The sequence below is a fragment of the Siphateles boraxobius genome, unplaced genomic scaffold (genome assembly GCF_051911475.1).
Source record: "Siphateles boraxobius isolate OS27281-9 unplaced genomic scaffold, OSU_SipBor_1 47, whole genome shotgun sequence".
NCBI lineage: Eukaryota > Metazoa > Chordata > Actinopteri > Cypriniformes > Leuciscidae > Siphateles > Siphateles boraxobius.
Window position 1 is genome coordinate 2,887,501 of NW_027509108.1, and position 14,808 is coordinate 2,902,308.

The 14,808-nt window shown below is 45.0% G+C and overlaps 2 protein-coding genes across 2 annotated transcripts in view; one reads left to right on the forward strand and one right to left on the reverse strand.

Moving 5' to 3' along the window:
- LOC143710429 (B-cell receptor CD22-like) overlaps positions 1 to 6,634 on the reverse strand; it is a 25,783-nt gene extending 19,149 nt beyond the window's left edge. Inside the window, exon 1 of the mRNA XM_077201383.1 lies at positions 6,579 to 6,634. The gene's annotated coding sequence lies outside the window, so the exon portion shown is untranslated. The remainder of the gene's footprint in view (positions 1 to 6,578) is intronic.
- Positions 1 to 14,808, forward strand: part of LOC143710510 (B-cell receptor CD22-like) — a 773,497-nt gene that overhangs the window by 339,867 nt on the left and 418,822 nt on the right. Inside the window, exon 7 of the mRNA XM_077201451.1 lies at positions 10,578 to 10,594. Within this exon, the coding sequence (XP_077057566.1) occupies positions 10,578 to 10,594 (17 nt within the window). The remainder of the gene's footprint in view (positions 1 to 10,577; positions 10,595 to 14,808) is intronic.

The window sequence follows — 14,808 nt, forward strand, 5'->3', positions numbered from 1 at the left end:
TGAATAATTAAAAACAAGTTTGATGGGTACATTTTCTATTAAATGTTATTTTCTTTATGTTAGTCTTCATTTCCTTTTCTGACATACTGCAATTCTTGTTAAAACACACAAGACATGCAAATTCTATGCGTTTTGGGCACTTTTTGTGTGAAATCATATTAATTGTGTCCATCAAAACTGTGCTTTCACTTTAATTGAGCGTGAGCAGCGCAGCAAAAATAGACTCGAAGCCGAAACCCCCGCTTCACTGCTGCTCACGCGACGCTCCTGCTTGACACTCACGCGCTGCTCCTGCTCGCGGTGTGACGCTTGCGGTGTGAAACGGCCGGTATACCGCACATCCCTAATTTCATGTGTCTATGACAAACGCGTACAAACATTTTGGACCTGAATTTGTAATTATTTACTAATTTTGTAAATGTATTTTCCATGTATACTTTATGACGTAATTTTTCGATTTGATCAAGAACGTAATCCAATGCCAACGCTGTTTGTTTTTAGTAGCCAGTAAGTTCGATGCTATTTTGTGTGTATAAGACAAATGTGTACCTAAAGTAGGGATGGGCATGATTAATCGACGATCGATTATTGATCATTAAGAATTTCGTCGATCACGTTAATTTCTTATCGATTATCATTAAACTAATGCTGCTGCGTTGCGTAGTGTGAGTGGAAAGTGAACGTGTTCCCCGGGCTGGTTGGTCAAGTTAGCGCGGAGGTACCTGTGCATCCCGGCAACGTCAGTCCCCTCAGAGCGGGTGTTTTCAGCGGCTGGACTGAAGCCTTGTTTACACTCGACGCGTCCGCACGAGCGCGAAGGTGAGCGCGGCAAAAATGACGTCATTGCGGTATTCGGTGTTTCACAGGCGAGCGCGTCGAGTATAAACGCCTCGTCTGTTTGGGGAGGTGCGCGCGCAGTCTGTGGAGACTCGCGCTGCAGAGCCAGGCGAAAGTTTAAACGAGGCTTGACGGTCAGGTTGCGGTCGCGTCTGACCTCAGATCATGTCATCAACATGCTTATCTTTCTCAACAAAAATCAGTAGACTGGTGTAGAAGTTGTATGTGAGTTACTAGTTATTTTTTATGAGGCTTTGTTAAGTAGCCTAGCCGAATTGATTGTTACAGTATGTAGGCTAATTAATTTCTCTCACCCTCTTTCTCGACTCCGTTCTTGGATAGTTTTGAGTTACATTTTGACAAAACCTGTCAGATCTAAGTATTATTATGTTTTTGGTTAAGTTATTGTTTAACATGATTTTTTTTATTATTTATTATTTTGGAACAAACGAGGGTCTCTGTTTAAGAACGCCAACTCGCAGCTGCAGGTTCCGTTGCTTTCGAGCACCGCAGCGCATATATCTTCAAGTTTAGCCTAACCGAACGTCCAGTTTTACTGCCACAAGTTGATCATCTTGTAATAAAGACCTAATCGAGGAAAAACGCGCTGTATTTTTGTATTTTCATTGCATTTTTAATTTATAAAAATAAATAATAAATTTGAATATAAAAATATGAATGATTAATCGATAGTCGATCGTTAATTCTCCCGACGATCGACTAAGAAAATTTAATCGAATGCCCATCCCTAACCTAAAGAAAAAGATACACTGAGTAAACTAAGTTTTGTGAATAGATAAACGGTTTTTCATTATATCGATAAAACAATAACTTTAAAAAACGGTATAACTCTGTCATTTATTCAGTTAAATGTTTAATCAGGAGAAAACCATATCTCAAAAGCTAACAAGCAGCAGTAGCATTTTCAAGTAACAGCGTATCGAAATTCTTATATAATAATAGTAGCCTAGAATAGAAAAGAATAGAATAGAATAATAATAATAAAAAAAAATGTACCATTCAGAAACGTTTTGTAAGAGATGTGGGTAGGTTCTGCTTGACCCTCTTCATTGCCGCTTTCTGGGTCTGATTTTGGCTCAAACTAATACAGCAGTAGGCTACTGACACGATTATTTAAATTTGACCAAAGCACATGCAACTTTCGCCCGTAAAGGTAATGGGCGTGAAGTTTCCGGACAACGTGCACTACGCAGTTTAGCCAATTACAACACACCGGCCCAACTAACCAATCTGAGCCCATTACCTGTTTCTGAGGGAGTGGTTTCATAGAATCAGGAAGTCAACCGGTCGTTCAAATGACAGAGGAGAAAGCGGCTTACAATAAAGGTGAAATTTATGAAAAATAAGGCTTTTTAAAAAAAAAAAAAAACACACACGAAGACATGTTATATTACACCCCATAAACACAATCATGCAAAGAAAAAAAGCAGTAAACCACCCCTTTAATGGGAATGTTAATGTCTACGGAGCCCCCCTAGTCCCACTTTGTCCAAAAAAATTTTTTTTAACTATCTTGTGGCCTCAAGATAGTATCTTGTGGCCTCAAGATAAGTGTATATATAAGGAGAATGCACAATGGAGCAGCTTTTGATTGATTTGGGACTATATGGGGGGAAGCACAAGCACTGATACTTGGGGCGCAGAGATATCACGCAACACCTGAAATAAAGCTTGCCACAAAGAACCGGCAAAAGTAATGATTATGCATGAAACATTTTAATTGTTTATTAATAAACTAGTGTTTTCTATGTTAGTGGCTGCAAAGATAATGTTGACGATGCAGACTCGCCATCTTCGCAGTAGCTAGTGAACGCACCTATAGAGAGAAATGCACACTTCATATGAATTAGCCTACATAAGCAGAGAGTAGCCAATTTCTTTTAGTTTTTAATTGTTTTGTTTAAAAGTAGACATTTCGAGCTTTCTATAGATATACTTCTCAGGTCTGAGTTTTGGTTCATTTATGAGACCCGCTCCAGTTCAAGTGCCGGTGCCTCCATGTTCTGATTATATTGTCTACTATATTTGCTTCTTATTTATAAATCCAGGCAAATTTGTTGATGAAACATTGCTTAAAATTAAAATACAATTTATACAAAACGAAATTAATTTTAAAGAAAGGCTTTCTACAAAACAAAACGTAAAAAGTGGTCAAAATCATGTCTGACCCATTCCAAATGTTTTCCGATATATTGGTCATCTTATGATCCATCTCATGGGAGATGTTTGGCACAGCGGAAGCTCGGAGCAACCTGAGAATGTAGGTGCATGTGTCCCCGTGCGAAGAGTCACCTGTCATTCGTTTAGTCAGCAATGTTTCTCCGGCGGTTGGCGTGCAGCCCTCGCCACAGCAAACACCGCCGCCCCCTTTATCGAGAGGCTCCTGGCGGTGTCAGATTGGGTGATCAACACTATAAGGCGCGCATATATTCTTCAGTTCACTCGCAGACCACCCCGCTTTGGTGTATCGGAACAGATATCAGAGTATCAGAACAGAGCGCCCCGCTGCTACGGGCAGAAATTTCCTCCCTACTGGCCAAGCAGGCAGCAGAGATGGTACCCGAAGAGCAGATATTTTCTTGTTCTGGAAAAAGACGGGGGTATGCGACCCATCTTTGATCTAAGACTGCTAAACAAAGCGCTTGCGAAACGCACGTTCAAAATGATTACAGTGAAGCAGATCCTCATGCACATCCAGCAGTGGACCATTTCATTGCAGTGGATCTAAAGGACGCTTATTTTCACATACAGATAGCCCCTCATCACAGGCGCTTTCTGCGATTTGCATTCGAAGGTGTTGCATACCAATTCTAAGTATTACCGTTTGGGCTGGCTTTAGCCCCCCGCATGCTCACAGTGTGCATGAATGCAGCGCTCTCGTCCCTGAGGCTCAGTGGAATGCGCTTGCTGAACTACCTCAATGACTGGCTGATCATCGCTCAAGCGAGGAGTGTTCTCGAGGAGCACTCCCATTTGGCGTGTCTGGGTTTATCGGTGAACATGCAAAAGAGCACTCTTCAGCCCTGCCAGTCCATTACTTTTCTGGGTAAGGTCCTGGACACATGCACGATGCTCGTGCGCTTATCAGAATGAAGAATTACGTCCATTCACAGTACACTGGCCTCTTTCGTGCAAGGCAAGGCAATCCCCCTGAAAATGTTTCAGAGGCTACTTTGTCTAATGGCAGATGCAGCCTCCGTCTGCCGGCTGGGCTTACTGCACATGAGACCGCTGCAGCTATGGTTAGAGAGCCGGGCATAGGCGTGGAGAGCGGGGATGGAGCGCCTTGTCATAACACAATCATGTCTCGAGGCTCTGACGCTCTGATTCGGTACGACCATGTACAAACAGGGTGCTGCTATGGGCAGGGTGGTCAGATGGATGGTGGTCACCACAGATGTATCACTGTCAGGCTGGGGAGCCCTCTGCGATGGCAGACCAGCGTTCGGTGGGTGGGCGAGAGACCAGAAGTGCTGGCATATAAACTGCTTGGAGGTGGAAGCTGTTCGTCTGGTGCTTCAGAGTTTTCTTCTGTTCATGGAAGACCATAATATTCTTATCCGGATGGACAACACGGCGGTGATAGCGTACATCAATTGCAAGGGAGGAATGTGCTCATGCTCCCTGCAGGGGCGGATCGGGTACTCCATTCGATCCGGGCAGTACATGTACCTGGCAGTCTGAATTGCAGCGCGGACATGCTGTCCATGAAGGGCATTGCGCACGGAGTGGAGATTACACCCTCATACAATAAAGATGATCTGGAATATTTTTGGCGAAGTGGAGATCGACCTCTTTCTATCAGAAGACAACACCCACTGCCCGCTGTACTTCTCGCTGACAACGGCTCCTCTGAAAGGGGACTGTCAATCCACTGGCCCAGAGGTCGGAAGTATGCATTTGCCCCAGCCAAAATAATGCTGCTAGTGCTGCAACAGATCAGAGAAGAGAGGAATGCTCTGCTTCTGGTAGCACCGAAATGGCCCAACCAGCCATGGTTTCTGGAATTGGTGAACCTGTCGTCCTTCCTCCCATGGTGGATACCTCTGAGAAGGGACCTTTTGTCCCAGGTGAAGGGCACCATATGGCACCCCAGTCTGGAATTGTGGTACCTGCATGTGTGGTAGGTCAATATGGAGTGAACCAGTGGATCGTGTCACAGAGAGTGTTACAAACGATAGCGGAGGCCAGAGCCTCTTCGATGAGGTACTTATAGACATTGAAATGGAGAGTGTTTGCAAACTAGTGTCAGACATGAAGACCCGAGGGGTTGTGATATCTCCACTATTTTGACATTCCTGCAGGAACGTCTAGATGCTGGCAGCTCCCTCTCTACATTGAAAGTTTACGGGGCCGCTATCGCCGTCTCTCATGACATGCTAGATGGCCATTCAGTGGATAAACACCCCCTTAATAACGAACTTTCTTTGGGGGGTATAAATATCGGCCCCTACGATTGCATGGTCAGACCCACCCCCAGACACGGCTACACACCGAAAGTGCTCTCAAGCCCTTTCAGAGCCCAAGTGATCACAATACAAGCATTCTGCCCCTCTGAGCTAACCACGGTTAAGTGTCACAGAAATGCGCTCTGTGCCCCATGCGTGTGCTACCTGCTTATGTGAACAGAACTAGTCAGTTTCGAGCCTGAGAGCAGCTCTTTGTCTGCTTTGCTGTTGCTAAGAAGGGCGTCTCGCTGTCGAAACAGAGGTTACTGTCTCACTTTTGCGAGATTTTATAACTTGGACATTCCCTCATTTGCACCACACGTTCTGTCAGTGCAAGAGGAGAAGGCTGAGCAACCATTGGGTGACCGAGTCGCCTGAAGACATGCCCCGGCTGGCGTTTGTTTCAAACCATGGTTTCAACCAGGTCGTCTAAGCAGCGCAAGATGCTACAGTATCATATTATTCTCTTGCGTCCGTGAAATGATCTACTGTTAATAAAACACATTCTTAATGTTGTCCCCATTATCTATACCCACTTAATTAGACTGGCAGTATATTCAATTCCACACAGCGGGGTTTTATACGTTCCCCATACGTAATGTTGAGGAACCGGCTTGATAAGGGAAGGTCTCTGCTTACTCAACGTAACCGTAGTTCCCTGAGAGGAGGGAACGTGACATTACGTAAATTGCTGTGTGAAAAATTCTTCACAGCCTCAATAGCTCTCATTCAGTTGAAAGATTCTGAGGTATTTGGTACCCGACATCGCCTATATAGTGGCTGTCTCAGTCAATCAGGCGAATACTCGGACGCCATTTGCTATATGCAAGCAAAAGAGTGATTCAGACAGGCTACAGCATTTCAATGGAAAAGGGTTTTCCACATACGTAATGTCTTGTTCCCTTCTCTCAGGGAACTACGGTTACGTTGAGTAACCAGAGACGTTCTTAGCTTAAAGTTAAAAAGTAATCAATAAAATACTTTATTTATAATACCCATTTTGATTGACAGCAGCTTTCATTATATAGTCAGCCTTTATTATACAGTTATCTGTTGTTAAAATATCAAAGTTGATTTTTTATCATGAGTTTTAAGGTGTTTGTCACCAACATACAAAACACTGCTAGAGAAAACATTTCTGCTATTGGACTTTTGATTTTAAACCATATAGTTACTGAGACACAGCCATGTGACAACTAGCCCCAACCAATATCCCATAAATCCCCCACACTTAAGATATTTGACAGAACAGTTATAAAATCATGCTCTTACCCGTTTCACCAACAACCGTGACCAGTGATAGCACTACAAATGATCAGGAGGAAACCAGTTTAGGCGTTTTCAGATTCTGAATGACATGTGATTAACACATATTTTAACAGGAGCTTATGACACCTCAACTAGTGCAGATCGAGCAGAGGAAGAGTTTTAACAGACAACATTAGACTAAAGCATAAACATTAAACTGAGAGAAACTTTATATCAGTCCATGTTTTCAAACTTGGGAATATCTATATTTAATCAGTTGCATATAGATAGTAATGATAAGGAACCTGTTCGTAGGAAACAGAGAATATAATTGCTTGAATAACTTTAAAACTACTTTAATTTGCATATGTAGACCAATTAACCCAGCTTGTAACACTGAAAGGTATTGCAGTGGCAGTGACGTCAAAACACAAATTTTATTGCCAGAATCGGCAACTGTGCATTTGATAAACCTCCAATTTAACGATGTATTAATAGCCACCTGAAGTGTTAAATAAACAAATAACTTAAAACACACTAATGAAACAGAATTGATTAATCTGAATGTTTTTATCATGAGAAGTTATAGGCATTTTTTTTTGTCAGTGGCCTTGTTCTTCTTGAATGCATCACGTCTTTAAAAATACCGTTTCCTCTTTAGTAAATGTTCAGACTTCAGCATCACAGTGTGATCACGTGACCTTCATAAGCGATGTAGAGGCGCTGATGGACGTCACACCCAAGAGGAAGAGGAAATCAGTCCTGTCAGAGTAACACTTGAGGCCTTTTCACATATGGCCGCTCTAGTAATTGCTCTAGCCTTTTAAATAAAAGATCACAGCAATCTTATTGGCCAGCGACAGCCTATGACATCATACTAGTGCGACCAGTAAGTATATAAGGGGCATCTAGGGAACATGTCAGCCTCTTTTCATCTTCAGGGTCTGATTGTGTTTAAAGCACTGTACGAATCAGGCAAAAACAATATATGGTAAAACTTTATTTTGACAGTCCATTCGTTGAGACTCTACTAGTTATTAGTACCCATTCAGTTGCTTGTGAACAGTGCATCAGTGTCACAGTGTCTGGTTGTGTTCCCTTGTTTATCACTAGAGGTCCTCGTTCTCACGGTGTCCTTCACATTTGACTTCAATTCCCAGTATTCTGTCTGTCACTGTCACTCATCAGTTCATTGCACTCAGCTGTTCACCGTAATCATTGTTCCCAGCTGTTCTGTGTTAGTCTTGTTAGATATGTGTATATATTCCCTGTCTGTGTTAGTATGTGTACGGAGTCGTTGTTTTGTGTTACCACACTTCTTGTCTGTTTAGACCCGTTCTTGTTTTGGATTGCTTCTCTGGATATTTGACCTCTGCATGGATTACAACGATTTTGGATTGCCCTCTTAATAAATTACAGCACTTGGATTCTCCCTCGTCCTGTGAGTGTTCGTGACAGAACGACTCCGTCCTCAGAAATCCAGCGGTAATTTTCAGTTTTATTTTTTTTAATTTTTTTTGAAGATCTCGTCCCCAGTCACCATGTGGATTCCACGTAGTGAGCTTGCTCCCGCAGAGAGAGAGAATGGCATCTCATTACTAGAATATTTTTCTAGACGCGCACAAAGGCATGAGGAGATCAGGGCAGTTGAGGCTTCACCACTGGTTTCATCAAGCGCTGGGACTTCGTCGATGGTTTCGTCCAGTTCAAAGGTGGCAGAAATCCGTCTGAAGGGATGGAGGAGGAGACCTCTGTCTGCCCAGTCAGAGATTGTTCACTTCCCGTCTGCCCAGTCAGAAACTGGTCACGTCCCGTCTGCCCAGTCAGAGACTGTTCACGTTCCGTCTGCCCAGTCAGAGACTGTTCACATTCCGTCTGTCCAGTCAGAGACTGTTCACGTTCCGTCTGCCTTCCTGGACCTGGACTATCTGGAGCGTCTGGCTCGGATCCTGGACATGCCTGTGTCTGCTGTTCCAGAGCCGGAACCAGTGTCTCCTGTTCCAGAGCCGGAACCAGTGTCTGCTGTTCCAGAGCCGGAGGCAGAGCCAGTGCCTGTTCCAGAGCCAGAGCCATTGCCTGTTCCAGAGCCGGAGGCAGAGCCTTTGCCGGTTCCAGAGCCGAAGGCAGAGCAAAAGCCTGTTCCAGAGCCGGAGGCAGAGCCAGTACCCATTCCCGAGCCAGAGGCAGAACCAGTGCCGTCTGCCTTCTTGGATCTGGACTATCTCGAGTGTCTGGCTCGGATCCTGGACATGCCCGTGTCTGCTGTTCCAGAGCCGGAGCCAGTGTCTGTTCCAGGGCCGGAGCCAGTGTCTGTTCCAGGGCCGGAGCCAGTGTCTGTTCCAGGGCCGGAGCCAGTGTCTGCTGTTCCAGAGCCGGAGGCAGAGCCAGTGCCCGTTCATGAGCCGGAGGCAGAGCCAGTGCCCGTTCATGAGCCGGAGGCAGAGCCAGTGCCCGTTCATGAGCCGGAGGCAGAGCCAGTGCCCGTTCATGAGCCGGAGGCAGAGCCAGTGCCCGTTCCAGAGCTGGAGGCAGAGCCATTGCCTGTTCCAGAGCTGGAGGCAGAGCCAAGGCCTGTTCCAGAGCTGGAGGCAGAGCCAGTGTCTGTTCCAGAGCTGGAGCCAATGTCTGTTCCAGAACCAGTGTTTGTTTCTGTGTTTGTGTCTGCTCCTGAGCCGGTGTCTGCTCCTGAGCCGGTGTCTGCTCCTGAGCCGGTGTCTGCTCCTGAGCCGGTGTCTGCTCCTGAGCCGGTGTCTGCTCCTGAGCCGGTGTCTGCTCCTGAGCCGGTGTCCGCTGTACCTGAGCCGGTGTCCGCTGTACCTGAGCCGGTGTCCGCTGTACCTGAGCCGGTGTCCGCTGTACCTTAGCCGGTGTCCGCTGTACCTTAGCCGGTGTCCGCTGTACCTGGGCCGGTGTACACTGTACCTGGGCCGGTGTCCGCTGTACCTGGGCCTGAGTCACCGCCCTGGCCGCCCGAGGGGTCTTCACCGCCCTAGCCGCCCGATGGACTCTGTGTTTCGTCCTGGATGTCCGATAGGCTGTCTTGTCCTGTCTCCCTTCACGGACCTGGCCCACCATCCCTCCCCCTGATCCTCCACCATTCCACCTCCCTCCTGAACACTTGTGTCGTGTTTTAGTGTTGTCGTGGAGCGTCTGGTAGCCGCTCCATAGAGGGGGGGTTATTCACAGTGTCTGGTTGTGTTCCCTTGTTTATCACTAGAGGTCCTCGTTCTCACGGTGTCCTTCACATTTAACTTCAATTCCCAGCATTCTGTCTGTCACTGTCACTCATCAGTTCATTGCACTCAGCTGTTCCCCGTAATCATTGTTCCCAGCTGTTCTGTGTTAGTCTTGTTAGATATGGGTATATATTCCCTGACTGTGTTAGTATGTGTACGGAGTCGTTGTTTTGTGTTACCACACTTCTTGTCTGTTTAGACTCATTCTTGGTTTGGATTGCTTCTCTGGATATTTGACCTCTGCATGGATTACGACGATTTTGGATTGCCCTCTTAATAAATTACTGCACTTGGATTTTCCCTCATCCTGTGTGTGTTCGTGACAATCAGTTGACATTCAACAACACTGTTTCAACAGACAAGTAACATACATTCAACTAACTGCCTATAGACTATAAGATACATTTCAATTTTTAATCTACAGATTTTACAAAATGTGCCTGTTGACTTTCAATGCTATTTTGCAACCAAACACTAGGCACATCAGACAAAAAATTCACTTTTATTAAATAGAAAACAATCCAAATAATACAACCCATATTTTACTAGGGTATCAGGATCACATCTGGACCATCTGATTATGTGACAAACATTATATTGAGCATTTAAAAATGAGAAAACTGTCTCAATACTTGTCTACAACAACATTTCAAATGCCCAAGGCCAAGATCAAAAGTTATAAACATCAAATAATAATTAATTAATACATTTTGCCTTTCATGACAGTAAGGTTTACAGAAAGTCCCTAAACTTATCTGCGGTTACCATTCCTAATGTCCTTGAGAAGTCTTCCAAGTACTCCATGTTTATATCTTCTTGCTAACCAGTAGGTCCACTCTATGAAGCTGAGCTGTTTTTTAAGGCCTTCTCAGAACGATTCCCCCGCATACGCCAAACTTCTCTCTTGTAAGTCTGCCACACTCTCTCAATGTTTTGAGTATGTAGTCCTGTTTGTGGATCTACATAATTCTGGCTGTGGCTGACTCTGACATGCTTGTAGCCCTCCTGGGAAAGACTGGCATATGCTCTCCACTCATCACTCACAACTAGACTTTGACGTTTGACATGTTTCTTGATGATGGGAACAAGGGTCTCCTTGTTTCTTTTCTTCACAAGGCGAAGAATGGGGTGTCTGCTTGCACCTTTGATCTCAAGTATACCAAACACCCACGTTCGCTTTGTTTTCCAGGTGTTACCAAAGCGTCCTCTTGCATACTACCAAAAACAGCATGAACAGTATTACAAAATAAAGAAAATCTCTCTATCAGCCGTGTATCAATTTATTTCTAATCAGGTGTAATTAGATGAGATTTTTCATCTAAAACTCTTTTAAATTTCCATATAACATAATAACTATTGACATAATAAGAAAATATTTAAAGGGTCAGTTCACCCAAAAAAGAAAATTTGAAGATTCACATTTTGTAAGTAAAGTGGTAAATTATGTTGTTGTTTTTTTTTTTTTTTTTTTCGGAAACAAAGCACTTGCGTCATAAAATTGAGGTTAAACCACAGGAGTCACATGGATTAGATGATGGATTTATGATTTCTTCATTAATTTTTTTGAAGTGGTAGTTGCGTAGCTGTCAATGGAGGGACAAGAATCACTCATATTTCATAATAAAGATCTTAATTCGTGTTCCAAAGATGAAAGAAAGTCTTACAGGTTTGGAACAATCATGAGGGTGAGGATTTTAAGACTGAATTTTCATTTTTGGGTGAACTAACCCTTTAATAAAATGTATTGTAAACAAGTAACAAAATACTGAGATACTTTTTGCCATTACATGAAACATTGAATATTCATTTAATTTTTGTGTTAAGAACAAATTCCTGTTTTATTCTACTTAGGCATGAGATAACCCTTCTTTTAGGGTTTAAACAGAATAAATAAAATGTTTATTTAACAATTAGTTAATAGTCATGTGCCTCAACAGGTAAAGTTATAACATGATGATACATTTGCAAATCATTAGCTAATGATTAATTAAAGCAGACAACTTGAAGTTGAAGTGCATAGCTTTGACCAATTGTGGTAATTAACACATTTATTTACACTATTAGTTAATAAAATATGGTATTAAGGAATTAATACACAATTACACATTTAATTAATAGCAATTAATTTATTACTTAATCTATTAATCATATAGACTCTTTATTAGTTGCTGATGCAGTAATCATTAATTAATGGTTTAGTTATTTAGGAGTCATACATTAACTCATGATTATATGTGCATTAGTTAAACATGAATTAAAGCATATTAGTGCACCCATATTGCGTGTTACCCAACATTTAACATGGTATCCCTAACTTTAGTTCCCTTTCGAGGGAACTCGCGATGCGTCACTTGACGCTTTGGGAACGCCCCCAGCGTGCATGCGTCTGAGCATCAATGTCAACTAGTCCAATTGAAAGAATGAGCGTCACGGGCGGGTGACGTCATGACCAGGAAGGGATAAAGGCTCACCCGGTGAAACGCGGCATTAGCTTCTGTGTCTCAGCAAGCGATCTGTGTCATTTTGTCTCTGTCTATTTACTGTTGTCTGTTGCGGAAAAGGATGGAAACTAAACAAGTGTACAAACAGTGTGTTTCTCCCTGCCCGCATTATTTAACGGGTGGGGACACACACGAGCTTTGTGTCGTTTGTTTGGGAGTGGAGCATGCGGTCTCAGCCTTCGAGGGGGCTGAGTGCCAGCATTGTGAGATGTTACCGCTTCGCATGCTCCGCTCTCGCCTGTCACTCTTTGATAAAGTGAGTGGGCAGGCTCGCGATCCACAGGGATCAGGACCCGCGTCTGCTGAGGCGGCGCGGAGAATGCATTCCTGGGGATCGCAAAAGGATCTTTCGGAGGGGTTGGAGACGGGTCCGAGGGCTCTTTCTCCTTCCTTACCCGAGAGATCCAGTGCTCTCTCCCCGGTGTCGGAAGCACGCTCTGCGGTTTCTTTCGCCCGGGGAGAGAGCCCTCCACTACTTTGTTGCTCTTCCTCCGAGGAGGTTGATGTGATGAGTGTGGAGAGTGTAAGCACACACATGGGGGAAAGGGATTCACAATTTATTTCCCCAGCATATGATGAGCTGGTGGATGTTATGTCGCGGGCTGTAGAGAGGTTAAATATTGAATGGCCATCTGAGAATAAGGGCGCTCGTCCTAAAACCAAATTAGATGAGCGCTTTTTATCTTCAGCCACATTATCTCCACCACGAGGGCTTCCATTTTTTCCCGATTTGCACAATGAGATTTCTAAATCGTGGAATAAACCATACTCATCACGTCTTTTCAGCCCTCATGTTAACACTTATTCGCGAATAAGAGGGCTGAAAGAGTATGGTTATGAGGCGATGCCCCAGGCGGAAGAGAATTTAGCCAGTTATCTTTCCCCTGGTCCCGCATCGTCTCTGAAAGCCTCGGCTTTGCCCACTAGACCGCTTAAAGCCACTTCGGTGTTAGTGGGCAAAGCTTATACGGCAGCAGGTCAAGCTGGAGCATGTCTGCATACTATGGCAGTGCTCCAGGCTTATCAAGCTGACCTGCTGGGGGATCTGGATAGTAGTGAGGGAGTCAGTCATGACGATATTCGTGAACTTCGTCGGGCTACCGATCTTTCTCTCAGGGCTACTAAGGAGACCGCCAGAGCAATTGGGCGGTCTATGGCAGCCTTGGTAGCTACTGAGAGACATTTATGGTTGAATCTGTCTGAAATTAAAGAAAAAGATCGAGCTTTTTTATTAGATGCTCCGCTTGAACCTTCTGGTCTCTTCGGCGACGCAGTCCACGCGGTCGTCGAGAGATTTCAGGAGTCAAAAAAACAAGCGGACGTTTTTAAAAAGTTTATCCCTCGCCGGGTCCAGCCCCCTGGGGCTGCTGGGCGTGAGCAGCCCCAGCCGTCGAGCTCATCATATCGTGTGCATCAGAAAGAGAGTGTTGCATCTCGTGCACCTCCACGTAGAGACTGGAGACAGACGCAACCCTCTCAACCGAAGTCTTATAAGTCGAAGCCGGATCTGAGGACCGTTCTTCAGGCGAAGAAGACTTCGGTTCAAAAAAAAAGGTCCTGATGTTCACGCATCAGGCCTGTGAGGACAGCCCCGACCGAAGTGGAGCGGTGTACACCTCATTTTACGGTGCCCGTTCCATTTCGGGGTCCTCACGAGACCGTTCTGCCAACCCTGCCACCCTCGGTGCTTCAGGGCGCAGCGGTCTCCAGCGAGTCGCTGATGCTATGCTGCGGCACAGCATCGGTTTCGCGCCCTCTGAGGGGGGCCTTAGAGCGGCCAGTTCAGGTAGTTCCTGCCATTATGTTTCAGGCTCCGGAATTGGCTGTCTCGATAACACCAGAGACCAGCCTCGAGAGGCTGGTTCCCTTAGTAAATTTTCTGGCAGCGTGGAAGCTTCTGCCGAATATTTCTCATTGGGTCCTGCAGATTGTAGAGAAAGGATACAGAATCCAGTTTGGTTCTCGTCCTCCTCGTTACAACGGGGTGCTGCCCACAGTGGTGCATCCCGAGCAGGCTCTGGTAATGGAGCAAGAGGTAAAGGCCCTGTTAGCAAAGGAAGCTATAGAACAGGTGTACTCACCCGACAGAGAGTCGGGTTTTTACAGCCGTTATTTCATTGCTCCAAAAAAGGATGGGGGGTTGCGTCCCATTTTAGATCTTCGTCTGTTGAATCGTTCAGTACAGAAACTCAAGTTCAAGATGCTGACACTCAAACAGATCGCGACTCAAATCAGATCCGAGGACTGGTTTGTCACGATAGATCTGAAGGACGCCTACTTCCATATCTCCATCCTCCCTCAGCACAGGAAGTTCCTAAGGTTTTCTTTCGGGGGCAAAGAATACCAATATCGGGTTCCTCCTTTCGGTCTAGCTTTATCACCCCGCACGTTCACGAAATGCGTGGATGCAGCTCTAGCCCCTCTCAGGCTTCAGGGCATACGTATTCTGAACTACATCGACGACTGGCTGGTTCTGGCGGAATCAGAGCAGTCGGCGGTTCGGCACCGAGGTGTCGT